Raw genomic sequence first — 26,695 nt, forward strand, 5'->3', positions numbered from 1 at the left:
CCACCTCCACCTTAACCCAAACCATCATCACCATCTCTCTGCTTCCACACTTACCTTTCTGTAATCTCTTCCCCACACAGCCTGAACCATCCATTTAAACATAAATCAGATTTACTTCTCTGCTCAAAGTCCCCACAATAGCTCCCACCCTTCTCAGATGAAATTCTAAATCCTTGACATGAGTTTTAAGGCCATGTGTCTGGCCATGTCCCAGAGTTTTTCTAAGGCTCTGTAAGGGTCATCTTAAACAGAGTTGTCTCTTCATGCTGGGGACTAAGTATTAAAAAAGTTATCACATATTGTTTCCAAGAAATGTCTCTGAAGGCACTCAATGTTCTTGAAAGATGTATTTCATCCTTTTTGCCCTTAGTTACATGAAAAATCTACCAGTCATGTACTATATACCCAGGGCTCTTTTCCAAACCCCACCCCATCCCACTGCCAAGGAAGCACTGCTTGAAGTCCTCCTTTGCCCTCAATGCTCAAGTCAAATGTCCCCTGTTTTGGAAGCCTTCTCTCTGTCTACTGCCGCCTAATCCATCCTCAGTCTCAATACCCTACAGGCGGGGAAAAAGTTCTCTCGTGTTTCCTCAGCTCTGTATTCATACATAGTGATTGAATGGGAATCTGTAAAACTCGTGTCTGCCTTGCATTTCTACCTTGTAAGGGACAAGTCTATTAACTCACACTTTAAAAAGATGTATATATACTATATTTCATCAATTCTAAGCCTCACTTTTTTTCATTTTACAGACTGAAATTGGGATGACTCCTAAATGATATAATTAGAGAGCAAAGTTTATCAGCGATTTTTCTTTCTTGGTGGTATATAAAATGGCACCTTGAAATTGTTACTATCTTACATTTGATTAAATACGGACTATAAATCCTACGCGTTTATGTTCCTCAGTCTTCACTAGCAAAATTTAATATATCATTCCATATGACGGTTAATTATTTTTGCTACATTAAACTTAAATATAAATTGAGTTGGGAATGGGCATAATTTCCTCACTTCCAAATTGCAGACTGCATCATACGTATGAAAATGCTCCAGAGACCGCAAAGCATTATATACATGATGGGTATTTTTTCACATTTAACGATTACTAGTTAATAGAAATAATCGACGCTCTACGCGCCGACCTGACGGCTCCAAAGCCCTAAGGGTCGAATCTGGGTTAGATAGTTCGACTCACGCAGGTAAACGCGCCCCGCCCCCCCGAGCCGGTCCCTACTCGCTTTACAGGTACAGACTCAGGTGCAGGAGGCAAACTCCGATTGGCCGAGGGACACGAGATGCCCACCCAAAGGCACCGTCCGAGCATGCGCGGTAAGTTAGACGCAGGCGCGCTCCGCGCATGCCCGGTAGGCAGCGGCCGCAGCTTGGGCGCTCGCGCGAGGTCGCGAGGTGCCGGCTGCTCCGCTACCGTCAGGTATGAAGGGCTGGGGTCTTGCAGCTGCCTCCTCCTCGTTCCAGCGCCATGGAATGCCTGCGGAGCCTGGCCCAGCTCCAGCCCCGCGCGGTGAGGTTGCCCCGGCGCACCCTGTGCTCTCTGGCCTTGGGCTTGACCCCCGGGACTCGCCCCGTTGCCGCCTGCGGCCGCGCTGCCCAATTGCTCGGAAGGAGGTGGGCCGCGCCGCTGTACGGGCCCCGCCGGCTCCCCACGGCAGGTACTACCCTCTCCGCCCCGCAGCCCCGGGACGCCGGGCTTGCAGTGATCCCGGGGTCCCGACCCGACCGCTGGAGCCCACGTGGCTGCTCCGGCCTCGGCCTCCAGGTCCGCCCTTGGGCGCCCGGCTCTTGTCCCTTGCACAGGTCCGCGTGCCGAGCTGCGTCCCACCAGCCCCGAACGCGACTGAGCACTGCGCCTTGTGCCCAGCTAGAGCCCGACCCGACAGGCCTCTTGTCTTTCCCACCGCCCCGGCTGCAAATCTCCAGGCCTAAGTGCGCTTGTGAAGAGACTTTAAAGAGTTTCGCTCTTACCTGTCATCATAGTGCTGAAGCTAAGATTAGGCTTATCTACCTGAAATATTTTTTTAAGTATTTTCCCTGTCTTCTGTCTCTTCCTTATGGACGGACACATTTATACCTTTTCCAGTTGCTCAGCTAAGGGGTGGGGACGCATCTAGAGGTGAGGCTGAAGACTTTGAAACTTAATGGGAAGAGTTGCTTCTGAGAAAGATCTGACTTTTTTTCCAAGTACTGTGTAACCAGACAGCCAGAAGGAGTCGGGGGATGGGGGGAGAGGGGTTGAAATTTGAGTTATTTTTTTTCCCCCTGAATGATAGAGCATGACGGTAATACGTTGACATTTTCACAAATGTGACAGTGTGGGTGCTAATATTGCTGAGAAACAAAAGGCATTAAAATATATGGCTTCGCAAAAAATGTCCTCAAGTAAGTTTCTCAGTTGTACTCTCAAAATGCTCCCGAAGTAACTCACCATCTCCACCTTCTTCCTCATACCCATTAGGAGACTCTTTCCAAATTGGGTTACATTTCATATTCCCTTCTTTGTTTGGTAAATGCCTGGGAACCCAGGTTCAGCCCATCTAATGTTTTAGGACAAAACATTAGATGGTAACATTTTATCTAACTTGTGACTGATTAGCAAAAGCTGATGTGTAGCTCTTTAACCTTTATTCAGCTGACCCTCATAACATGGTTTGTATTTTGTAGAAGGGAACCAACAAACCTCAGGTGGTAACAAATTACATGTCTTTAAATGTATGTAATAGGAAGGAATAAGATCAGAAGTGAGAATATATCTACACGTTCTGTAGATAGGAATTCTGTTCATTCCTCTTATGTTTAGTATTTTGAACAGTGTCCTTTGTCAGGCATTACATTTACTTGGTTATACTTGAGAGCTCACTTCAGTTTAAATCACATGTTTTAAATAGGTTTATTTTCAGATAAAGATTTGTCTTTATTCCAGTTCACTGCGGTCTCCATTCCAGTGCAGTAGGTTATTTCATAAGTATGTTCACTCTAAAGTATATGTGTGGAAAAGAAGGTAGTACATAGAAGTAAAATCAGTAGGTTTCATAATTTATAGGTCAAATAATCCTGATATTGGACTGCTGAAAGGTCACGTGGTTCTTGGAATGTATGTTTTCCAAACTGTACCAATGTAACTTGCATGAAGAGCCTTTCTAAACTAGGCAAAAAAGAATGGACATTTTATTTTAATCTCAGAACATTGTTATACACTTGTTCATCCTACTATAAGATATCAATAATACTTAGAAAGGAAAAGCGGTGACTGGAATCCACAGATGATTCTAACGCCTCACCTAAGCTACTCATTCATTGCCAAACGTAACATTATCACCTACAAATATTAGCAAGAGTGTTTCTTATTTTCCCTCTAGGAAAAAGATTCAAAACATAGTAAAATAGGCTGAAGACCTCCACATACTGTGAGAATTGTATCTTAGCTGCATGTGAAAACCAATCATATGATCACAAGGAATTCTCTGATTCGTTTTTCAGGTGAAATTCACCGGTTTAGAACTTCTGATGTCTCTCAAGCCACTTTAGCCAGTGTAGCCCCAATGTTTACTGTGGTGAGTATGTGTGGTCCGTTTGATGATATTACTTACTTTGTTTTATAATGAATCCTTATAAGTCATTGTCTTTTGCTTAGCCAGTGACCTGAGTACCAGCTAGGTTTGCTTCACAGCACTCTTGAAACTTTGCTAATGACTATAGAGCTCATCTTTTAATACTAGAACAGGTGGCTCAAATCACAATTCAGAGCTTCCTATTTGAATACTCAAGATTTCTCCAGAAATCTGTTTAGGAATCCTTGAAGGCTGTTAATTACAAAACGGCTTGAACCTGTGCTATGCAACGTAATATGTGCAGAAGCATTTTGAGGGCAGCAGTGTATTACCTGAGAGTGCATGCTTTGAAGGGTCATGATCTCTGCAGCTTTCTCTTTTGTTCAGAAAAAAATTGAATAAAATAACACAAATGGTGTGTCTCACATATTTAGAGAGAGAAAAATAAAGTGCTTGCTCTGAGCCAGAGTTTCTAATTTCAGATCTCAACTCTGTCTCTTACTAACTGGATGGACTTGGACAAGTTATAACATCTTTGTGCCCTAGTTTTCTCATCTGTATACTGGGGGTAAAAGTACCCACCTTATAGAATTGTGAGATTTAAATTAACTCACATATGTAAAACTCTTAAAAATAATAGCTCATGCATGGTAAGCATTCAATGTATATTAGCCATTATATATCATTCTTATTATTTAGGCATACTAACGTAAGAACTTTTCTTTATCAACTATACAGAACAAGATAACTTTTACACGTAGTTCTGGGGGTTATCACTCTTATTCGCTGTTCCGGAAGAGTTAGCCAGTTTAATTAACAGTACAAAATCAGGTGTTAAATATTGAAAGAAGGTTCTTTGCAGGTGAAATCATTGTCTACCAAGAGCACTTAAAATCAGTTGATGCTATTTGAAATAATGTGAGTTATATTACAAGGTAAACATTTTTTTAAAAAAATCAGTTTGTATGATCTCATGGGTTTTTTTAAATCAAAAAAATCCCATTAAGGAAAAAATATAAATATTGAGATGCAAAAATATTCACCATACATTGTTAAGTTGAAAGTGGAGGGGAGACTGCAAAGAAGTGTGTGTAACATGAACATATTTAATAGGAAAAAGTCTGGAAGGACATTCAGTAAAATATTAGCATGGTTTTCTCTAAAATTTGTGACCAAATAGTTTTATTTATCTTTATTTTCAAATTTCTGCAGCAGATGTATATATTTGTGAAATAAGTGTAAGGAGGTAAGCTAGTGTGTATTACACAAAACATAAAGCTTCCCTTGATGTAAATTTCCCTTGAACTCTGATGTTTTATGATACTCATATATTCCTGTTGATCTTATCTTTGCTCATGAGAAGCAAGCTGAAATATATATTGTGAGGTTTTATTGTTATTATTAACACAGCATGTGTATTTTCCATGGTAATAACCCAGGACTTGGACCTACAACTGTATCTTAGAGTGTGTCTTCCTGAAAATGCATATTTAATAGTAATTAATATAGCTCAGTACCTAGTGTTTCATTAAATATTATTTGACATCTTCAAACTTGACTATGGACAAGTATTACAGGAAAACCTTCTCTCTGCTTTATAGGAAATAAGCAGTTTCTGCATTGTGTCCTCTTTTTAAACTATCAGAAGAGGTCTTTTTTGTAAACATTTATTGATTCTGCAACACCCACCAGAGAGACTTCATAGCCTCCCATAGATAATTAGATTCACAAGATAAGCCACACTTGGTCCCAGTCTGTTCAGAAGGATAAAGGATAGGAAGTGCAGAAGGGCAGCATTAGGTGTTTTCTCTTCAAAAGAAGTCCTTACAGCCACGCAGGGGCTCCTGTGGCCCCCTGTGTGACAGCTCAGGTGCGAGGAGAGGATATTCTCAAATGTGGGTGTGAGATCCACCTTGGCTTAGAATCCCCAGGCCCTCTAGTGCCAGTATCTTGTAACCATCCCAGAGACACATCCAGGGCTCCCGTAAGGAGCATAGTCAGTTACAGGAACCACTATACTCGGGAAAGGCAGGACCATGGCTTCCCAACAGGTGTCTGTAGTCTGTTCTTAGTCTTTCCAGTCCAGAGCAGTCTGTCTACCAGTCATTGGGCACTTTTGCCATAAGCGTTGTTGCCTCGTAACACAACTGACACTCCTTTATCAGATCTCCCGGGGAACCAAGTTAGAAAGTTAATCCAAGGTAAGATTTGTCCTAGCAAAGGGAAAGGGAATTTTTTTTTTTGACCCTTAACTCATGACTGAATTTAACTTAAGGGCAGTTATGGTTTTTATCTGTGTTTCAGTATTTGGGAGGGTTATAATGCCATATGATATGATACCATAAATAGTGTACTGATTTGGGAGAAAATAATATTTTATTATCTCTCTCCAGACAAAATTTGACAAAGGGGGAAAGGTTACTTCTTTTGGTGAGTATCTGTAATTTTCTTTTAAATCACTCGTCAGTGAATGAGTGAACCCACTGGAAGTCAAGAAATTATAATATTTTGAGTAGAATATTCTTTGCATATATGGATGTGTTGAAGGAGATCTTTTTCAGCATTTGCCCATCTGTCCTAATTGGAACTGGCAACACCTGACCTGTGTTGTTGTTGTGTCAGGAGCCACTTTCACTCTAATAGGATGTTAAGAGCGTAGGCTGGTGTGCAGCTGAGAGAGAAACACTCTTCTCCCTTTTGTTTCTCTCCATTAGTCTCCCTTCCAGTGCCCTGGTCCTCATGTCCCTCTCCTCCTGTACCATGTTGAAGGCAGAGAATCACATAATACCACTGTTGTTGCAGTAACACTGGGTGACAGCAGACAGAAGGGACAGGGCACTGGATGGCAGTCAGATGGAACTCTGCCAGTGATGGCTCTTATGGACGGTTACTTTTTTAAATGAAACCAAGCATTACTTTACTGTCTGACCTCAGGTGCAGGTTTCAGGTCTCCCATGTCCTTCCCACCCCGTGGTCCTGTTCCTGCTGTTGCTAAGATCCTAGTGGAGTATTTTGGGCATTTTTTGGCTCGGCATCTCCTTCAAAAGGTTGTTCTACTTAGAGCTCTGTCACAGGTGTGGCTTGATACTACAAGAATAGATGCTACTATTACCAGCATCATTTCTTGAGTTTCTTCATCTGTTTTGCTTTCTCTTAGGTAATAAATTTAGCTCTTGGGTAGGAGAATCTAGTGTGAGAACTGACTTCATTTTCTCATTTTGTATTAGTCCAAGAACAAAGAAAATTGAACTTGTCTGTTCATAGATTTAAAATGCTGAAGTTGATAATGTAGTAAGGAAAAAATAGAAAATAGAACTGTAGTTCTATACAGTTCATATTTAAAAATCCATGAATCTAGAGCTAGAAATTGATACTGTAAATTCCAATGATGTATAGCTATGGTTTTTATATTGGTCCCAAGGGGCTTTTCTAAGTACAGAGAAATTTTATGAAGTATGGTTAAAAGGAGAAAAGAAAAATTAGTTTGACCAGATTTATCCTGAGTATGTTTTTGAGGTAGAAATGGGTATTAAAAAGACCCAGTTTAGCTCTTGTTTATGGTAGTAATAGAAGATTATCTTGGTGGTGGGAGGGGTACTCTGATATAAAAATCTAAACTTTTTGGTTTATTGGTTTACCCACTCTTTTTATTGAACATGTTTCTTTTATAGAAAAGAAGAAAACTGACTTATATCAAGAATTAGGTCTTCAAGCCAGAGATTTGAGGTTTCAGCATTTAATGAGCATCACAACCAGAAACAATAGGATTATCATGAGAATGGAGGTAAAGGATTTTATTTCATATACATTTCTCCACTGCAGTCTTATAAAAGTTCCTAACTATCTTGATCAATAACTAGGTTAAAAGTAATTTCGTAATAAAAATAGCTATGTGAAACATAGAATATTTTATAATATAACATGTTGTTAAGAGTAAAACTCATTTTACATGGATTATATACATATACTCAGCAGGCATAGCACTGCTCTATTTATGATGGAAAAGATCTGACTTTGGTCTCCATTCTCACTGTTTGAATTTAGTCTCTAGTTTCTGAAATAAGAGAAGGAATCTTGATTTATAATAGACATTTTCAGTTGTATACAGTTATGTGTAATTGTAGTGTAACTTCAGCTACTAAAAATATATTCTGGTTTTCCAAATAGCCTAAGAATATCCTTTAAAGTTTATCATCTTAATTTAAATTTTTATTTTTATCGAAAGCTTTAAGTTATTTTGGTGGGCTAACGTTTAAGGTTTGGAAATAGATGAGGGGATGCAGGTCTCAATGGTATCGGCCCTGCAGTGGACATGAGACTTGGTTTCTTCAAAAAGTCTTTGATGGCAGGTTTTTGTCAATTTATCTAGAATTAATTTTTTAAAAAATTAAAAAGGGAAGCAGTCTTTTCCCAAGTGATTTTTCTCCAAAACACATTCTTCACTTTTATTATCAATAGCTAGCACCCTTCAAAACAGTACCTCTTTAATGAAGAGATAGAGAAGTATGTGATAAAGCAAATTTAGCAAAATGTTAATTGTATCATCGAATTGGTATGTGTATAGGTATTCACTGTGTAATTTTTCAACTTTTCTGAATAAAAATGTTCATATTATAGTTGACCCTTGAGCCACATGGGGGTCAGGGGCGCTGAACCTCCACACGGTCAAAAATCCACATATAATTTATAGCCACAGTTCTTCCATATCTGCTGTTGCACATCCTCAGATTCAACCAACCACAGATAGTGTAGTACTGTGGTATTTACTACTGAAAAAAATCTGCATGTAAGTGGACCCGCATGGTTCAAGCCAGTGTTGTTCAAGGGTCAGCTGTAAAATGGGGAAAATGTGAAAGAAAAATTTCTGATTTTTATATCACTAATACAGTGGCCACAGGCTACTCTTCTATGTTACTCTTCTAACATAAAAGATGTCAGTCTTTCTTTTTAGAATAAATTTTTAATTTCATAGTGTTCTAAATTAGAGTGCTAAGGATACATCTTATCTTTATCATTTTGAATTAGCTTAATGTGTTTTGGTGATATTTTAAAAAGGAAACTTTCCCATTTCAGCCAAACTAATCATGATTAAACTAAATCTTTTCTAAAAGTCTGCTGAATACCTGACTTTTAAGAAGACCTTATCTTGCTTCCTTTGTTCTCTATATTTCTCATGATTACCCTGGAAGTCCTAATAAATACATAATTTGTTTAATTCTAGTTCTGTTCAGACTGAGTTAGAGGTATCAAGACTTGGATTTATTTTAGGCTTCCTCTCTTTAAAAAAAAAAGTCTTGACTTTTTTTGAAAAACCAAATGAACAGTGATTTGGTTTAGGCTTAGTCCAAAATGGAGTATTAAATCCTATTTTATGAAGGTTATTTTTTCCCTACAACTCTGCAACTTACATGTGCGCATGTGTGTGTGTACATGTATATATATATATTTTTTCTTTTTTTTCCCGCAGTATTTGAAAGCTGTGATAACTCCAGAGTGTCTTCTGATACTAGATTATCGTAATTTAAATTTAGAGCAGTGGCTGTTCCGGGAGCTCCCTTCACAGTTGGCTGGAGAGGGTCAACTTGTCACATACCCTTTACCTTTTGAATTTAGAGCTATAGAAGCACTCCTGCAGTATCGGGTAAGCCTGTTTTTATTTAGCTTCTTGAATGTTTTCTGGTTTTACAGTGCTATTGAGGAGGAAGACACATTGGTATTGTTTTAATAGCATTTTCCCTAACCACACCCTCCCGCCAAATAAAAACATTTCTAAGGGTCTTATATGCAGAAAGTACTTAATTCTTAAACTTTATGACCCAAACAAATAGATGTAAAGTCTCTAGGTATAGTATACATAGAGTCTCTTTGACAGTCATGTTATGACATTCAGTGAAGCTCATTTCAGGTTGTCTATCCGTTGTTCAATTTTAATAAGTGTATTCAGGGATGCTAATTCAAAATACTTATCCTAAATATATAAATGAACATATCAAAAGGTTTTAACTGTACTCCATTTTATTCTCTAACTAAATTGTTGTGTAACTGCTTGCATGTGATAAATATTATAGCACAAATCTTTCATCAAATCATTCTGATAGTTTCCATATCATTCTTTGTTTGTGTAATCCTTTGTTTGAGCTAGCTAAATGATGCCTGTGTTTGAGACCTAGTTTGACATGGAAACCGTGTACAATTCTTCTTATGATTCCTCCTTTAAGTTGATAATCATTGAGTGTCTGGGGATCCTGTCAAGCTCTGAACAAGGATGGTCACTGCCTTCCTGGCCCCGACAAATCTTTCTTCATCTTTTCTTCCCCCATTAGTCAGGATAGTACTGTTCAGGACCTGGCTACATGCAAGAGTCAGTGCCATGAGCATGCTAGCCAGAGTGGGAGAAGAGGAGGGGAGAGTTAAGGGGACATGAAGTGGGTGGGGGTTGTTGGAACCTGGCACCCTTCTTTGTCTGCCTTGCTCTACTCAGGGAGTAGGAGATGGGTCCGTTCTTTACTCAGGTTAATGAGGCAATAGCACCAGCTAGTGCCAGCCAATGAGATGGTGACTAGTTGAAGCCAGTTACTAAGCAGGGAAAAAATGGAAAGAAATGAAGGTATAAACTGGCCGCTGGCAAGCTACACAGACTGACTAAGGTTTCAGCAGCTAATGCTGGGATGGACGGTATATGTTGGAATTTACATTATTAATCTTACTGCTTAATTCAGCTGCTGTTATGCTGTTTACCAACAGGTATGGAAGAATTTTAATATTTTAAGAACTAGTATAGCTGTATCAATGTATATCTGCTGATTGATTCCTGCTGTGCCTATATTAACCCGAATAATAAATACACTTTTGACTTTTCAGGTTTATTTTGTAAAGTCTAAGGTATGTTTTGGTTTTCAAAAGAGCCTTGTTCATAGGAGTTTTGAACTGTATCCTATTTACAAAGAACATAGGTATTGTTTACCAGATGTAAAGTTTATGTTGTTGGGGTTTTTTTTTGCGGTATGCGGGCCTCTCACCGTAGTGGCCTCTCCCATTGCGGAGCACAGGCTCCGGACGCGCAGGCTCAGCGGCCATGGCTCACGGGCCCAGCCGCTCCGCAGCACGTGGGATCTTCCCAGACCGGGGCACGAACCCGTGTCCCCTGCATCGGCAGGCGGACTCTCAACCACTGTGCCACCAGGGAAGCCCAAGTTTATGTTTTAACCAAAGAACGGCAGCTTTTCTTTTAATCAGTCCTCCATTCCTTTCATTATAAGTGTTTGGTGTCTGTAGGGGGAAGAGTCTTACGGGAGTTAATTCCCTGCCAACCAAATGGTAGCTTACTAACAACATTATGCATGGTTATCTTTTAACCTAGGAGATCTAGTTTTTAATCATCTGGGATGGGCATTCCAGCAGTGACCATGTTCTGAAATGTTACCAGCCTTCCTAGCTAGCTATTACAGATTTCTGTATTTAATCAGAGCATTCACTGACCCTGAGTATTCTAAAAAGATTGTTTTAATTCTTATGAAAGGTCATGTTGTTATCTAGATCAACACTCTTCAGGGGAAACTTAGCATTTTGCAACCACTGATCCTTGAGACATTGGAAGCTTTAGTGGATCCCAAACATTCTTCCATAGACAGAAGCAAACTGCACATCTTACTACAAAATGGCAAAAGGTAAATATGGGTGATTTACCAAGTTGGGAGTTAGACACAGATGTCTTAAACTTCTCTTTCAGTAGTCTTAACAGTGAAATGTTTAACGTATATTCAGGTCCAAAATTAGTGTAATTCTTAGCTGTTTTCAAAATACCAGCTAGTCTTGCTAATGATAATGACATTTTTTACTTTGTGACTTACTCTCAGTACCTTCATTTCCATATTTGATTTTCACTGTCTTTCATAACTTTAAGAAAGTAGCCTAGGTAGGAAGTTGAGCTAAAGGGGGCACACAAACTAATGTTTATTGAAAAGCTATTTTGCATAAAATGCTGTATCAGTCTCTTTTATGTGTGTGATGTCATCTCATCCTGTCAGCAATCCTGTTGACATGGTCCTCATTTTGAAGATAAGAAAACTGGGGTCTAAGTAACTTGTCTAAACTTTAACAGCTACTAAATAGCAAATCTAGACTCAAGTCCAATTTTCTTTCTCTTCAAGGTCCATGGGTTTTTTTTGTTTATCATAATGCATTCCAGAATTTAAGGATAATATTTTAATTTATATTACAGACTGAATGAACATGCCCTCAGGATTTGTACCCCCTAAAAATCCATTCAGGAGTTAACAGTTAAAATTCCTGAATCAGTAGTTCTTTGTCTGAAAATATTAGGATGTTTTTATGAATTAAAAGTAAACAGTCTGTTCATCACCTGCCATAGTTATTAAGAGTAAAGATAAATTTCTGAGCCCAGAAGCTTAAATCACAGTGATTATATGTTTCTGAGATAAATAATATATGCTGAAAATTACATCATTGGTTAATTTTACCACTTAATGTAGTTTTGGGGTTGGGAATTGATTCTCAGAGTGCATAGTAAATATAAAAAAAATTTTTTTTTTACAAATCAGTGTTTACCATGAATTTATAAGTGGATCTACTTGATAAGACACCAAAAAGACACTATTCTTGTAGGGAAATATTTTTATAGGTTTATGTTATTGATCATTTCTATGCAACTACTCTTACAGCCTGTCAGAGTTAGAAACAGATATTAAAATCTTCAAAGAGTCCGTTTTGGAGATCTTGGATGAAGAAGAGTTGCTGGAGGAGCTCTGTCTGACAAAGTGGAGCGACCCACAGGTCTTGTAAGCAGACAGTCATGCTTTGTTCGTTTCTCTCTTAGGATCAGTTGTTTGTCTTTTTCAGGATGACTTTTTAGGGAGGACACAACGTTTTCCTGGGATAGAGGATGTAGGCACTTTTCATCCCCAGTTGTTTCACTGTTTCCTGTACCATACTGCATGTGATTGAATTTAATGAGGACTTATTAAGTGCACACTGTATACACAACAATATGCTGGGCTTTGACTGTACACGCACCATTACCTTTATCTTCAAAGGACTGGTCACCAAAGTAACATACACATCTACCCAGATAACTTACCTGGAGAGTTCAGTGGGAGAGAGGAGGGAAAGGGTGTGGGGTGCAGGGAGGCGAGTAGAGACACTGGCACAGATTCTGTAAGTCTGGTTAATATAAAAACGCTCTCATCTTGTAAACCTTTTATCTCTTATGAATTTAGGAATCATTTACACTTCTTGTGCACACCCAAGTTTAAATGTTGACTTTTAAATACCCCAAATATTTCATTTTTGTACTTCGCAGATTAGTATCAGAGATTAATACAGACACCTCTGTAATGTGCATAGTTTCTGTAGTGTGTACAGATTTTTCAACATTTTGAGAAATTAGTTATCTATATTCTAATGAACGATTAAGATAAAAAGGGCTCTATAACGCTTGATATTATAGCAGCTAGATATAGTAGCAGAAACTTGGTCACTCTTGTAACTCTTGCTTTCTTTGCTTCTTAGACCAATTTATCTCTAATATGCTTTATAAGTGTCTTTTACAGAGTGCTTCATTCCCACTTATCCTCCTTGGTAGGGAGGATAATTTATAATGTGTGCTAATTTCTGCTATACAGCAAAGTGACTCAATTATACACATATATACCTTCTTTTATATTTTTTTCCATTGTGGTTTATCCCAGGAGATTGGATGGATATGGTTCCCTGTGCTATACAATAGGACCTTGTTGTTATCATTCTGTATGTAATAGTTTGCATCTGCTAACCCCAAATTCCCAGTCCATCCCTCTCCCGCCCCCTTCCCCCTTGGCAACTGTTTCGTAGATAGGTTCATTTGTGCCATATTTTAGATTCCACATATAAGTGATATCATATGGTATTTGTCTTTCTCTTTCTGACTTCACTTAGTATAATCTCTAGTTGCATCCATGTTGCTGCAAATGGCATTATTTCATTCTTTTTATGGCTGAGTAGTACTCCATTGTGTGTGTGCCTGTGCGTGTGTGTGTGTGCATGCACGCATATATATATGTGTGTGTATATATATATATACACACATATATATACACACACACACCCCACATCTTTATCCATTCATCTGTTGATGGACATTTAGGTTGTTTCCATGTCTTGGCTATTGTGAATAGTGCTGCTGTGAACATAGAGGTGCATGTATCTTTTTGAATTATAGTTTTGTCCAGGTGTATATGCCCAGGACTGGGATTGCTGGATCGTATGGTAGTTCTATTTTTAGTTTCCTGAGGAACCTCCATACTGTTTTCCATAGTGGCTGCACCAATTTACGTTCCCACCAATAGTGTAGGAGGATTCCCTTTTCTCCACACCCTCTCCAGCATTTGTTATTTGTAAAGTTTTTTTTTTTTTTTTTTGCGGTACGCGGGCCTCTCACCGTTGTGGCCTCTCCCGTTGCGGAGCACAGGCTCCAGACGCACAGGCTCGGCGGCCATGGCTCACGGGCCCAGCCGCTCCGCGGCATGTGGGATCCTCCCGGACCGGGGCACGAACCCGTATCCCCTGCGTCGGCAGGCGGACTCTCAACCACTGCGCCACCAGGGAAGCCCATTTGTAAAGTTTTTAATGATGGCCATTCTGACTGATGTGAGGTGGTACCTCATTGTAGTTTTGATTTGCACTTCTCTAATGATTAGTGATTTTGAGCATCTTTTCATGTGCCTACTGGCCATCTGTATGTCTTCTTTGGAGAAATGTCTATTAAGGTCTTCTGCCCATTTTTCGATTGGGTTGTGTTTTTGTTTCTGAGTTGTATGAGCAGTTTGTTTATTTGGGGAATTAAGTCTTTGTCAGTCTCATCACTTGGAAATACTTTCTCCCAGTCCATAGGTTGTCTTTTCATTTTTTTAATGGTTTCCTTTGCTGTGCAAAAGTTTGTAAGTTTGATTAGGTCCCATTTGTTTATTCTTGGTTTTATTTCTATTGCCTTGGGAGACTGACCTAAGAAAACACTGGTACAATTTATGTCAAATAATGTTTTGCCTATGCTCTGTTCTAGGAGTTTTATGGTGTCGTGTCTTATGTTTAAGTCTTTAAGCCATTTTGAGTTTATTTTTCTGCATAGTGTGAGGGTTTGTTCTAACTTCATTGACTTAACATGCAGCTGTGCAACTTTCCCAGCACTACTTACTGAAGAGACTTTTTCCTGTTTATATTCTTGCCTCCTTTGTAGATGATGAACTGACCGTAGGTGTGTGGGTTTATTTCTGGGCTCTCAATTCTGTTCCATTGATCCATTGTTTTGCTTACTGTAGCTTTGTAGTATTGTCTGAAGTCTGGAAGAGTTATGCCTCCTGCTTTGTTTTTGTTTCCTCAGGATTGCTTTGGCAATTCTGGGTCTTTTATGGTTCCATATACATTTTGGATTATTTGTTCTAATTCTGTGAAAAATGTCATGGGTAATTTGATAGGGATCTCATTAAATTTGTAGATTGCTTTGTGTAGTGTTGCCATTTTAACAACATTCTTCTAATCCAGGAGCATGGGATATCTTTCCATTTCTTTGAATCCTCTTTAATTTCCTTTATTAATGTTTTATAGTTCTCAACATGTAAGTCTTTCACCTCCTTGCTCAGGTTTATTCCTAGGGTTTTTTTGTTTGTTGGTGTGATTTTAAAAGGTATTGTTTTTTATATTCCCTTTCTGATATTTCATTGTTAGTGTAAAGAAATGCAACCAATTTCTAAATGTTAATCTTATATCTTGCTACTTTGCTGAACTCACTTATTAGATCTAGTAGTTTTTGTGTGGAGTCCTTAGGGTTTTCTATGTATATGGTATCATGTCATCTGCATTTAGTGACAATTTTACCTCTTCCCTTCCAGTTTGAATACCTTTTATTTCTTGTCTGACTGCTGTGGCTAGGACTTCCAATACTATGTTGAATAGAAGTGGTGAGGGTGGGCATCCTTGTCTTGTTCCAGATTTTAGTGGAAAGGCTTTCAACTTTTCACCATTGAGTATAATGTCTTTGGGTTTATCATAAATGGCTTTTATTATGTTTTTATCATCAATGGATTTTGAATTTTGTCAAAGGCTTTTTCTGCATTAAAAAATTTTTATTTATTTATTTATGGCTGTGTTGGGTCTTCGTTTCTGTGCGAGGGCTTTCTCTAGTTGCGGCAAGTGGGGGCCACTCTTCATCGCGGTGCGCGGGCCTCTCACTATCGCGGCCTCTCTTGTTGCGGAGCACAGGCTCCAGACGCGCAGGCTCAGCAGTTGTGGCTCACGGGGCCAGTTGCTCCGCGGCATGTGGGATCTTCCCAGACCAGGGTTCGAACCCGTGTTCCCTGCATTGGCAGGCAGATTCTCAACCACTGCGCCACCAGGGAAGCCCTTTTTCTGCATCTTTTGGCGATCATGTGGTTTTTTACTTTTATGTGGTGTATTACACTGATTGATGTGCATATGTTGAACCATCCTTGTGAACTTGGGATGAATCCTGCTTGGTTGTGGAGTTTGATCTTTTTTATGTGTTGTTGGATTCAGTTTGCTAATATTTTGTTGAGAATTTTTGCATCTATATTCATCAAAGATATTGGCCTGTGATTTTCTTTTTTGGTGGTATCTTTGGCTTTGGTATCAGGGTGATGGTGGCTTCATAGAATTTCTTTGGGAGTGTTCCCTCCTCTTCAGTCTTTTGGAAGAGTTTGAGAAGGATGCGTATAAGTTCTTCTTTGTATGTTTGGTAGAATTCACTTGTGAAGCCATCTGGTCCTAGACTTTTGTTTGTAGGGAGTTTTGTTTTGTTTTTTTTACAGATTGTATTTCACTTCTAGTGAATCGGTCTTTTCAAATTATCTACGTCTTCTTGATTCAGGTTTGGTGGGCTATATGTTTCTAGAAAGTTGTCTGTTTCTTCTAAGTTGTCAAATTTGTTGGCATATAATTGTTCATAGTATTCTCTTATGGGTTTTTCTATTTTTGTGGTATCGGTTGAGATTTCTCCTTTTTCATTTCTTAATTTGCTTATTTGGGTTCTCTCTTTTTTCTTCTTGGTGAGCCTGGCCAGAAGTTTGTCAATTTTGTTTACCCCTTCAAAGAACCAGCTTTTGGTTTTATTGATGTTTTCTTCTATTTTTTTAATCTCAATTTATTTCCTCCCTGATCTTTATTATTTCCTTCCTTCTGCTGACTTTAGGTTTTAGTTTTTCTTCTTTTTCTAATTCTTTTAGGTGGTATGTTAGGTTCGTATGTTAGGTGGTATGTTAGGTTGTTGAGATGTTTTCTTGTTTTTTGAGGAAGGCGTGGATCGCTATGAACTTCCCTCTAAGAAGTGCTTTTGCTGTATCCCATAGATTTTGTGTGGTTGTGTTTTCATTGTTGTTTGTCTCAAGGGAATTTTTAATTTCCTTTTTGATTTCCTCATCGACCTATTGGTTTTTAGTAGCATATGGTTTAGTTTTCATATAATCATTTTTTTCTCATTTCTTTTCCTGTGGTTGATTTCTAGTTTCATGCTGTTGTGGTCAGAGAAGATGCTTGAAATGATTTCTATACTCTTAAATTTGTTGAGGTTATTAGTTTTGTGCCCTAGTATATGGTCAGTCCTAGAGAATGTTCCACGTGCACTTGAAAAGATGTGCATTCTGTTTTTTGGTTTTTGGTTTTTTTGATGTAATGTCTTGAAAATATCAATTAAGTCTAACTGTCCTATTCCATCATTTAGGATCTCTCTTGCCTTATTGATTATCTAGAAGATCTGTCCATTGATGTGAGTGGGATGTTAAAATCTCTTACTATTATTGTATTCCAGTCAATTTCTTCCTTTATGTCTGTTAGTGTTTTATGGATTTGGTGCTCCTATGTTAGGTGCATATATGTTGACGATTGTAAAATCCTCTTCCTGTATGGATCCTTTTACCATTATATAGCGTTCTTTTCCTTTATGGCCTTTGTTTTAAAGTCTATTTTATAGTCTGATATGAGTTTTGCAACTCCTGCTTTCTTGTCATTTCCATTTGCATGAAATATCTTTTTCCATCCCCTCACTTTCTTTTTTTTTTTTTAAACATCTTTATTGGGGTATAATTGCTTTACAATGGTGTGTTAGTTTCTGCTTTATAACAAAGTGAATCAGTTATACATATGTTCCCATATGTCTTCCCTCTTGCGTCTCCCTCCCTCCCACTCTCCCTATCCCACCCCTCCAGGCTGTCACAAAGCACCGAGCTAATATCCCTGTGCCTTGCGGCTGCTTCCCCCTAGCTATCTACCTTACTACGTTTGTTAGTGTGTATATGTCCATGACTCTCTCTCGCCCTGTCAAAGCTCACCCTTCCCCCTCCCCATATCCTCAAGTCCGTTCTCCAGTAGGTCTGCGTCTTTATTCCTGTCTTACCCCTAGGTTCTTCATGACATTTTTTTTCCCCTTAAATTCCATATATATGTGTTAGCATACGGTATTTGTCTTTTTCTTTCTGACTTACTTCACTCTGTATGACAGACTCTAGGTCTATCCATCTCATTACAAATAGCTCAATTTCATTTCTTTTTAAGGCTGAGTAATATTCCATTGTATATATGTGCCACATCTTCTTTATCCATTCATCCGATGATGGGCGCTTAGGTTGTTTCCATCTCTGGGCTATTGTAAATAGAGCTGCAATGAACATTTTGGTACATGACTCTTTTTGAATTTTGGTTTTCTCAGGGTATATGCCCAGTAGTGGGATTGCTGGGTCATATGGTAATTCTATTTGTAGTTTTTTAAGGAACCTCCATACTGTTCTCCATAGTGGCTGAACCAATTCACATTCCCACCAGCAGTGCAAGAGTGTTCCCTTTTCTCCACACCCTCTCCAGCATTTATTGTTTCTAGATTTTTTGATGATGGCCATTCTGACTGGTGTGAGATGATATCTCATTGTAGTTTTGATTTGCATTTCTCTAATGATTAATGATGTTGAGCATTCTTTCATGTGTTTGTTGGCATTCTGTGTATCTTCTTTGGAGAAATGTCTATTTAGGTCTTCTGCCCATTTTTGGATTGGGTTGTTTATTTTTTTGTTATTGAGCTGCATGAGCTGCTTGTAGATTTTGGAAATTAATCCTTTATCAGTTGCTTCATTTGCAAATATTTTCTCCCATTCTGAGGGTTGTCTTTTGGTCTTGATTATGGTTTCCTTTGCTGTGCAAAAGCTTTGAAGTTTCATTAGGTCCCATTTGTTTATTTTTGTTTTTATTTCCATTACTCTAGGAGGTGGGTCAGAAAGGATCTTGCTGTGATTTATGTCATAGAGTGTTCTGCCTATGTTTTCCTCTAAGAGTTTGATAGTTTCTGGCCTTACATTTAGGTCTTTAATCCATTTTGAGCTTATTTTTGTGTATGGTGTTAGGGAGTGATCTAATCTCATACTTTTACATGTACCTGTCCAGTTTTCCCAGCACCATTTATTGAAGAGGCTGTCCTTTCTCCACTGTACATTCCTGCCACCTTTATCAAAGATAAGGTGTCCATATGTGCATGGGTTTATCTCTGGGCTTTCTATCCTGTTCCATTGATCTATCTTTCTGTTTTTGTGCCAGTACCATACTGTCTTGATTACTGTAGCTTTGTAGTATAGTCTGAAGTCAGGGAGCCTGATTCCTCCAGCTCCTTTTTTCGTTCTCAAGATTGCTTTGGCTATTCGGGGTCTTTTGTGTTTCCATACAAATTGCGAAATTTTTTGTTCTAGTTCTGTGAAAAATGCCAGTGGTAGTTTGATAGGGATTGCATTGAATCTGTAGATTGCTTTGGGTAGTAGAGTCATTTTCACAATGTTGATTCTTCCCATCCAAGAACATGGTATATCTCTCCATCTATTTGTATCATCTTTAATTTCTTTCTCCAGTGTCTTATAATTTTCTGCATACAGGTGTTTTGTCTCCTTAGGTAGGTTTATTCCTAGATATTTTATTCTTTTTGTTGCAATGGTAAATGGGAGTGTTTTCTTGATTTCACTTTCAGATTTTTCATCATTAGTATATAGTAATGCCAGAGATTTCTGTGCATTAATTTTGTATCCTGCTACTTTACCAAATTCATTGATTAGCTCTAGTAGTTTTCTGGTAGCATCTTTAGGATTCTCTATGTATAGTATCATGTCATCTGCAAACAGTGACAGCTTTACTTCTTCTTTTCCAATTTGGATTCCTTTTATTTCCTTTTCTTCTCTGATTGCTGTGGCTAAAACTTCCAAAACTATGTTGAATAAGAGTGGTGAGAGTGGGCAACCTTGTCTTGTTCCTGATCTTAGTGGAAATGCTTTCAGTTTTTCACCATTGAGGATGATGTTTGCTGTGGGCTTGTCATATATGGCCTTTATTATGTTGAGGAAAGTTCCCTCTATGCCTACTTTCTGCACGGTTTTTATCATAAATGAGTGTTGAATTTTGTCGAAGGCTTTCTCTGCATCTATTGAGATGATCATATGGTTTTTCTCCTTCAATTTGTTAATATGGTTTATCATATTGATAGATTTGCGTATAGTGAAGAATCCTTGCATTCCTGGAATAAACCCCACTTGATCATGGTGTATGATCCTTTTAATGTGCTGTTGGATTCTGTTTGCTAGTATTTTGTTGAGGATTTTTGCATCTATGTTCATCAGTGATATTGGCCTGTAGTTTTCTTTCTTTGTGACATCCTTGTCTGGTTTTGGTATCAAGGTGATGGTGGCCTTGTAGAAGGAATTTGGGAGTGTTCCTCCCTCTGCTATATTTTGGAAGAGTTCAAGAAGGATAGGTGTTAGCTCTTCTCTAAACATTTGATAGAATTCACCTGTGAAGCCATCTGGTCCTGGGCTTTTGTTTGTTGGAAGATTTTAATCACAGTTTCAATTTCAGTGCTTGTGATTGGTCTGTTCATATTTTCTATTTCTTCCTGATTCAGTCTTGGCAGGTTGTGCATTTCTAAGAATTTGTCCATTTCTTCCAGATTGTCCATTTTATTGGCATAGAGTTGCTTGTAGTAATCTCTCATGATTTTTTTTATTTCTGCAGTGTCAGTTGTTACTTCTCCTTTTTCATTTCTAATTCTATTGATTTGAGTCTTCTCCCTTTTTTTCTTGATGAGTCTGGCTAGTGGTTTATCTATTTTGTTTATCTTCTCAAAGAACCAGCTTTTAGTTTTATTGATCTTTGCTATCATTTCCTTCATTTCTTTTTCATTTATTTCTGATCTGATTTTTATGATTTCTTTCCTTCTGCTAGCTTTGGGGTTTTTTTGTTCTTCTTTCTCTAATTGCTTGAGGTGCAAGGTTAGGTTGTTTATTCGAGATGTTTCCTGCTTCTTAAGGTGGGCTTGTATTGCTATAAACTTCCCCCTTAGAACTGCTTTTGCTGCATCCCATAGGTTTTGGGTCGTTGTGTCTCCATTGTCATTTGTTTCTAGGTATTTTTTTATTTCCTCTTTGATTTCTTCAGTGATCACTTCATTATTAAGTAGTGTATTGTTTAGCCTCCATGTGTTTGTATTTTTTACAGATCTCTTCCTGTAATTGATATCTAGTCTCATAGCGTTGTGGTCACAAAAGATACTTGATACAATTTCAATTTTCTTAAATTTACCAAGGCTTGATTTGTGACCCAAGATATGATCTATCCTGGAGAATGTTCCATGAGCACTTGAGAAAAATGTGTATTCTGTTGTGTTTGGATGGAGTGTCCTATAAATATCAATTAAGTCCATCTTGTTTAATGTATCATTTAAAGCTTGTGTTTCCTTATTTATTTTCATTTTGGATGATCTGTCCATGGGTGAAAGTGGGGTGTTAAAGTCCCCTACTATGAATGTGTTACTGTCGATCTCCCCTTTTATGGCTGTTAGTATTTGCCTTATGTATTGAGGTGCTCCTATGTTGGTTGCATAAATATTTACAATTGTTATATCTTCTTCTTGGATCGATCCCTTGATCATTATGTAGTGTCCTTGTCTCTTTTAATAGTCCTTATTTTAAAGTCTATTTTGTCTGATATGAGAATTGCTACTCCAGCTTTCTTTTGGTTTCCATTTGCATGGAATATCTTTTTCCATCCCCTTACTTTCAGTCTGTATGTGTCTCTAGGTCTGAAGTGGGTCTCTTGTAGACAGCATATATAAGGGTCTTGTTTTTGTATCCATTCAGCCAATCTGTGTCTTTTGGTGGGAGCATTTAGTCCATTTACATTTAAGGTAATTATCGATATGTATGTTCCTATTCCCATTTTCTATATTGTTTTGGGTTCGTTATTATAGGTCTTTTCCTTCTCTTGTGTTCCTTGTCTAGAGAAGTTCCTTTAGCATTTGTTGTAAAGCTGGTTTGGTGGTGCTGAACTCTCTCAGATTTTGCTTGTCTGTAAAGGTTTTAATTTCTCCATCAAATCTGAATGAGATCCTTGCTGGGTAGAGTAGTCTTGGTTGCAGATTTTTCTCCTTCATCACTTTCAGTATGTCCTGCCACTCCCTTCTGGCTTGTAGGGTTTCTGCTGAGAGATCAGCTGTTAACCTTATGGGGATTCCCTTGTGTGTTATTTGTTGTTTTTCCCTTGCTGCTTTTAATATGCTTTCTTTGTATTTAATTTTTGACAGTTTGATTAATATGTGTCTTGGCGTATTTCTCCTTGGATTTATCCTGTATGGGACCCTCTGTGCTTCCTGGACTTGATTAACTATTTTCTTTCCCATATTAGGGAAGTTTTCAACTATAATCTCTTCAAATATTTTCTCAGTCCCTTTCTTTTTCTCTTCTTCTTCTGGAACCCCTATAATTCGAATGTTGGTGCGTTTAATGTTGTCCCAGAGGTCTCTGAGACTGTCCTCAGTTCTTTTCATTCTTTTTTCTTTATTCTGCTCTGCAGTAGTTATTTCCACTATTTTATCTTCCAGGTCACTTATCCGTTCTTCTGCCTCAGTTATTCTGCTATTGATCCCATCTAGAGTATTTTTCATTTCATTTATTGCATTGTTCATCGTTGCTTGTTTCATCTTTATTTCTTCTAGGTCCTTGTTAACTGTTTCTTGCATTTTGTCCATTCTACTTCCAAGATTTCGGATCATCCTTATATCATTATTCTGAATTCTTTTTCAGGTAGACTGCCTATTTCCTCTTCATTTGTTAGGTCTGGTGCATTTTTATCTTGCTCCTTCATCTGCTGTGTGTTTTTCTGTCTTCTCATTTTGCTTATCTTACTGTGTTTGGGGTCTCCTTTTTGCAGGCTGCACGTTCGTAGTTCCCGTTGTTTTTGATGTCTGTCTCCAGTGGCTAAGGTTGTTTCAGTGGGTTGTGTAGGCTTCCTGGTGGAGGGGACTAGTGCCTGTGTTGTGGTGGATGAGGCTGGATCTTGTCTCTCTAGTGGGCAGGTTCACGTCTGGTGGTGTGTTTTGGGGTGTCTGTGGCCTTATTATGACGTTAGGCAGCCTCTCTGCTAATGGGTGGGGTTGTGTTCCTGTTTTGCTAGTTGTTTGGCATAGGTTGTCCAGCACTGTGGCTTGCTGGTCGTTGAGTGAAGCTGGGTGCTGGTGTTAAGATGGAGGTCTCTGGGAGATTTCCGCCGTTTAATATTATGTGGAGCTGGGAGGTCTCTTGTGGACCAGTGTCCTGAAGTTGGCTCTCCTACCTCAGAGGCAGAGCCCTGACTCCTTGCTGGAGCACCAAGAGCCTTTCATCCACACGGCTCAGAATAAAAGGGAGAAAAAGTAGAGAGAATTAGTAGAAGTATGAGGAAAGAAAGAAGGAAAGGAGGAAAGGAAGGAAGGAAGAAAGAAGCAAAGAAGGAAAAAAGGAGGGAGGGAGGAAGGAAGGAAGGAGGGAAAGAAGGAAAAAAGACAGAAAGAAGATACAGTAAAAATAAAATAAAGTATAATTAGTTATTGAATTAAAAAATATTTAGAAAAAAAAGGGACGGATAGAACCTTAGGACAAATGTTGGAAGCAAAGCTATACAGAGAAAATCTTACACAGAAGCATACACATACACCTTCACAAAAAGAGGTAAAGGGGGAAAAATCATAAATCTTGCTCTCAGAGACCACCTCCTCAATTTGGGGTGATTCGTTGTCTAAAGGAGGGAAGGAAGGAAGGAAAGAAAGAAAGAAAGAATGAAGGTAAAGTATAATAAAGTTATTACAATTAAAATTAATTATTAAGAAAAAAAATTTTTTTTAAAAACCATGGACGGATAGAGCCCTAGGGCAAATGGTGGAAGCAAGAGTATACAGACAAGATCTCGCACAGAAGCATACACGTACACATTCACAAAAAGAGGAAAAGGGAAAAAAATCATAGATCTCGCTCCTAAATTCCACCTCTTCAATTTGGGATCATTCCTTGTCTATTCAGGTATTCCACAGATGCAGGTACATCAAGTTGATTGTGGAGCTTTAATCCGCTGCTTCTGAGGCTGCTGGGAGAGATTTCCCTTTCTCTTCTTTGTTCTCACAGCTCACAGGAGCTCAGCTTTGGATTTGGCCCTGCCTCTGCGTGTAGGTCGCTGGAGGGCGTCTGTTTTTTGCTCAGACAGGACGCGGGGTTAAAGGAGCCGCTGATTCGGGGGCTCCGGCTCCCTCAGGCCGGGGGTGGGGGAGGGGGAAGGAGGGGCACTGCGTGCGGGGCGGGCCTGCGGCGTCAGAGGCGGCGTGACGTTGCACCAGCCTGAGGCCCGCCGTGCGTTCTCCCAGGGAAGTTGTCCCTGGATCCCGGGAACCTGGCAGTGGCGGGCTGCACAGGCTCCGCGGAAGAGGGGTGTGGAGAGTGACCTGTGCTCGCACACAGGCTCCTTGGTGGCGGCAGCAGCAGCCTTAGCGTCTCCCGCCCGTCTCTGGGGTCCGCGCTTTTAGCCGCGGCTCGCGCCCGTCTCTGGGGTTCGCGCTTTTAGCCGCGGCTCGCGCCCGTCTCTGGAGTTCCTTTAAGCAGCGCTCTTAAACCCCTCTCCTCGCGCACCAGGAAACAAAGAGGGAAGAAAAAGTCTCTTGCCTCTTCGGCAGGTGCAGGCTTTTCCCCCGAACTCCCTCCCAGCTAGTCGTGGTGCACTAACCCCTTCAGGCTATGTTCAAGCCGCCAACCCCAGTCCTCTCCCTGCGCTCCGTCCAAAACCGAAACCCGAGCCTCAGCTCGCAGCCCCGCCCGCCCCGGCGGGTGAGCAGACAAGCCTCTCGGGCTGGTGAGTGCCAGTCGACACCGATCCTCTGTGCGGGAATCTCCCCGCTTTGCCCTCCGCACCCGTCGCTGTGCACAACTCCGCGGTCCCGAAGCTCCCCCCTCCGCCTCCCGCAGTCTCCGCCCGCGGACGGGCTTCCTAGTGTGTGGAAACTTTTCCTCCTTCACAGCTCCCTCCCACTGGTGCAGGTGCCGTCCTTATTCTTTTGTCTCTGTTTTTTCTTTTTTTCTTTTGCCCTACCCAGGTACGTGGGGAGTTTCTTGCCTTTTGGGAGGTCTGAGGTCTTCTGCCAGCCTTCAGTAGGTGTTCTGTAGGAGTTGTTCCACGTGTAGATGTATTTCTGGTGTATCCGTGGGGAGGAAGGCGATCTCCGCGTCTTACTCTTCCGCCATCTTCAAGGTCCCCCCATCCCCTCACTTTCAATCTGTGTGTGTCCTTTGCCCTAAGGTGAGTCTCTTGTAGGTGGCATATTGTAGGCTCTTGTTTTTTTATCCAGTCTGCCACTCTGTCTTGATTTGAGCATTCAGTCCACTGACATTTAAGGTAATCATTGATACATATGTATCCATTGCCATTTTAAACCTTGTTTTCCAGTTGATTCTATGGATTTTTGTTGTTGTTCCTTTTTGTGGTTTGATGATTTCCTTTTATGCTTGTGTTCTCTTCTTTATGGTTTTTGTGGATCTAGTGTATGTTTTTGATTTGTGGTTGCCCTGTTTTTCAAGTATGTTAACCCCTTCCTGTATCTGCTTGCTTTAGACTGATAGTCATATAAGCTCAAACACATTCTAAAAAACAAGAATCTACATTTTCTTACTCTCCTTTCCCACATTTTATGATTTTGATGTCCTTTTTTTACAGCTTCATATTTATCCTTTTGCTGTTTCTTGTGTTTATCATCCTTTCACAGTAGGTTTTTTTTTTTTTTCTTTTTGATCTGTATACTGGCTCACTTAAGTGATTTACTTTTCAACTGTGATTTCCCCTTTCCTATATCTTCTTCTTTTGTATTTAGAGAAGACCTTTCAATATTTCTTTTAGGATAGGTTTGGTATTGCTGTATTCTTTTAGTTTTTGCTTGTCTGAGAACTTCTTTATTTCCCCTCGTATTCTAAATGATAATCCTGCTGGATAGAGTATTTTAGTTTGCAGATTTATCTCTCTCAAAACTTTGAATATAGGGCTTCCCTGGTGGCGCAGCGGTTGGGAGTCCGCCTGCCAATGCAGGGGACACGGGTTCGTGCCCCGGTCCGGGAGGATACCACGTGCCGCGGAGCGGCTGGGCCCGTGAGCCATGGCCGCTGGGCCTGCGCGTCCGGAGCCTGTGCTCCGCAGTGGGAGAGGCCATAGCAGTGAGAGGCCCGCGTACCATAAAAAAAAAAAAAAACAACTTTGCATATATTTTGCCACTTCCTTCTGGCTTGCAGTGTTTCTGTCGAGAAATCAGATGATAGCCTTAAGGGGATTCCCTTGTAATTAACTCTTTGTTTTTCTCTTGCTGCCTTTGGAATCCTCTCTTTACCTTTTGCCATTTTTATTATAGTATGTCTTGGTGTAGGTTTGTTTGGGTTCATCTTGTTTGGGACCCTCTGTGCCTCTTGTATCTGGATATCTGTTTCCTTCTTTAGATGTGGGAAGTTTTCAGCCATAATTTCTTCGAATACATTTTCAATCCCCTTTTCTCCTTCTGGAATCCCTGTTATACATAGATTGGCACACTTTATATTATCCCATAGGTCTCTTATATTGCTTTCATTTTTTTTCATTTGGTTTTCTGTCTGCTGTTTTGATTGGGTAATTTCCATTATTCTGTGTTCCAGATCACTTATGTTTCTGCATTATTCATTCTGCTATTCATTGCTTAGCTTTCGTTTCAGCAAATGAATTTTCTTATTTTTCTTGGCTCCTCCTTATAGTTTCTAGTTCCTTTTTACAGTAATCTGCATTTCTG

At 39.6% G+C, this 26,695-nt stretch overlaps 1 protein-coding gene across 2 annotated transcripts in view; it reads left to right on the plus strand.

Moving 5' to 3' along the window:
• Positions 1 to 1,449: 1,449 nt before the first annotated feature.
• The window catches only part of MRS2 (magnesium transporter MRS2), a 39,513-nt gene continuing 14,267 nt past the window's right edge, over positions 1,450 to 26,695 (plus strand). The window contains exons 1-7 of one of the 2 annotated variants that reach the window (XM_022562341.2): positions 1,450 to 1,674; positions 3,500 to 3,573; positions 5,964 to 6,000; positions 7,242 to 7,354; positions 9,038 to 9,211; positions 11,107 to 11,237; positions 12,252 to 12,368. In XM_022562341.2, coding sequence (XP_022418049.1) covers positions 1,485 to 1,674; positions 3,500 to 3,573; positions 5,964 to 6,000; positions 7,242 to 7,354; positions 9,038 to 9,211; positions 11,107 to 11,237; positions 12,252 to 12,368 — 836 coding nt within the window. In that variant the 5' untranslated portion in view covers positions 1,450 to 1,484. The remainder of the gene's footprint in view (positions 1,675 to 3,499; positions 3,574 to 5,963; positions 6,001 to 7,241; positions 7,355 to 9,037; positions 9,212 to 11,106; positions 11,238 to 12,251; positions 12,369 to 26,695) is intronic. The other variant, XM_089918414.1, reaches the window with a different exon arrangement.

Source organism: Delphinapterus leucas, chromosome 10, assembly GCF_059928025.1.
Source record: "Delphinapterus leucas isolate spDelLeu-1000000601 "Yukka" chromosome 10, BTC_Dleu_Yukka2, whole genome shotgun sequence".
NCBI classification, from domain to species: Eukaryota; Metazoa; Chordata; class Mammalia; order Artiodactyla; family Monodontidae; genus Delphinapterus; species Delphinapterus leucas.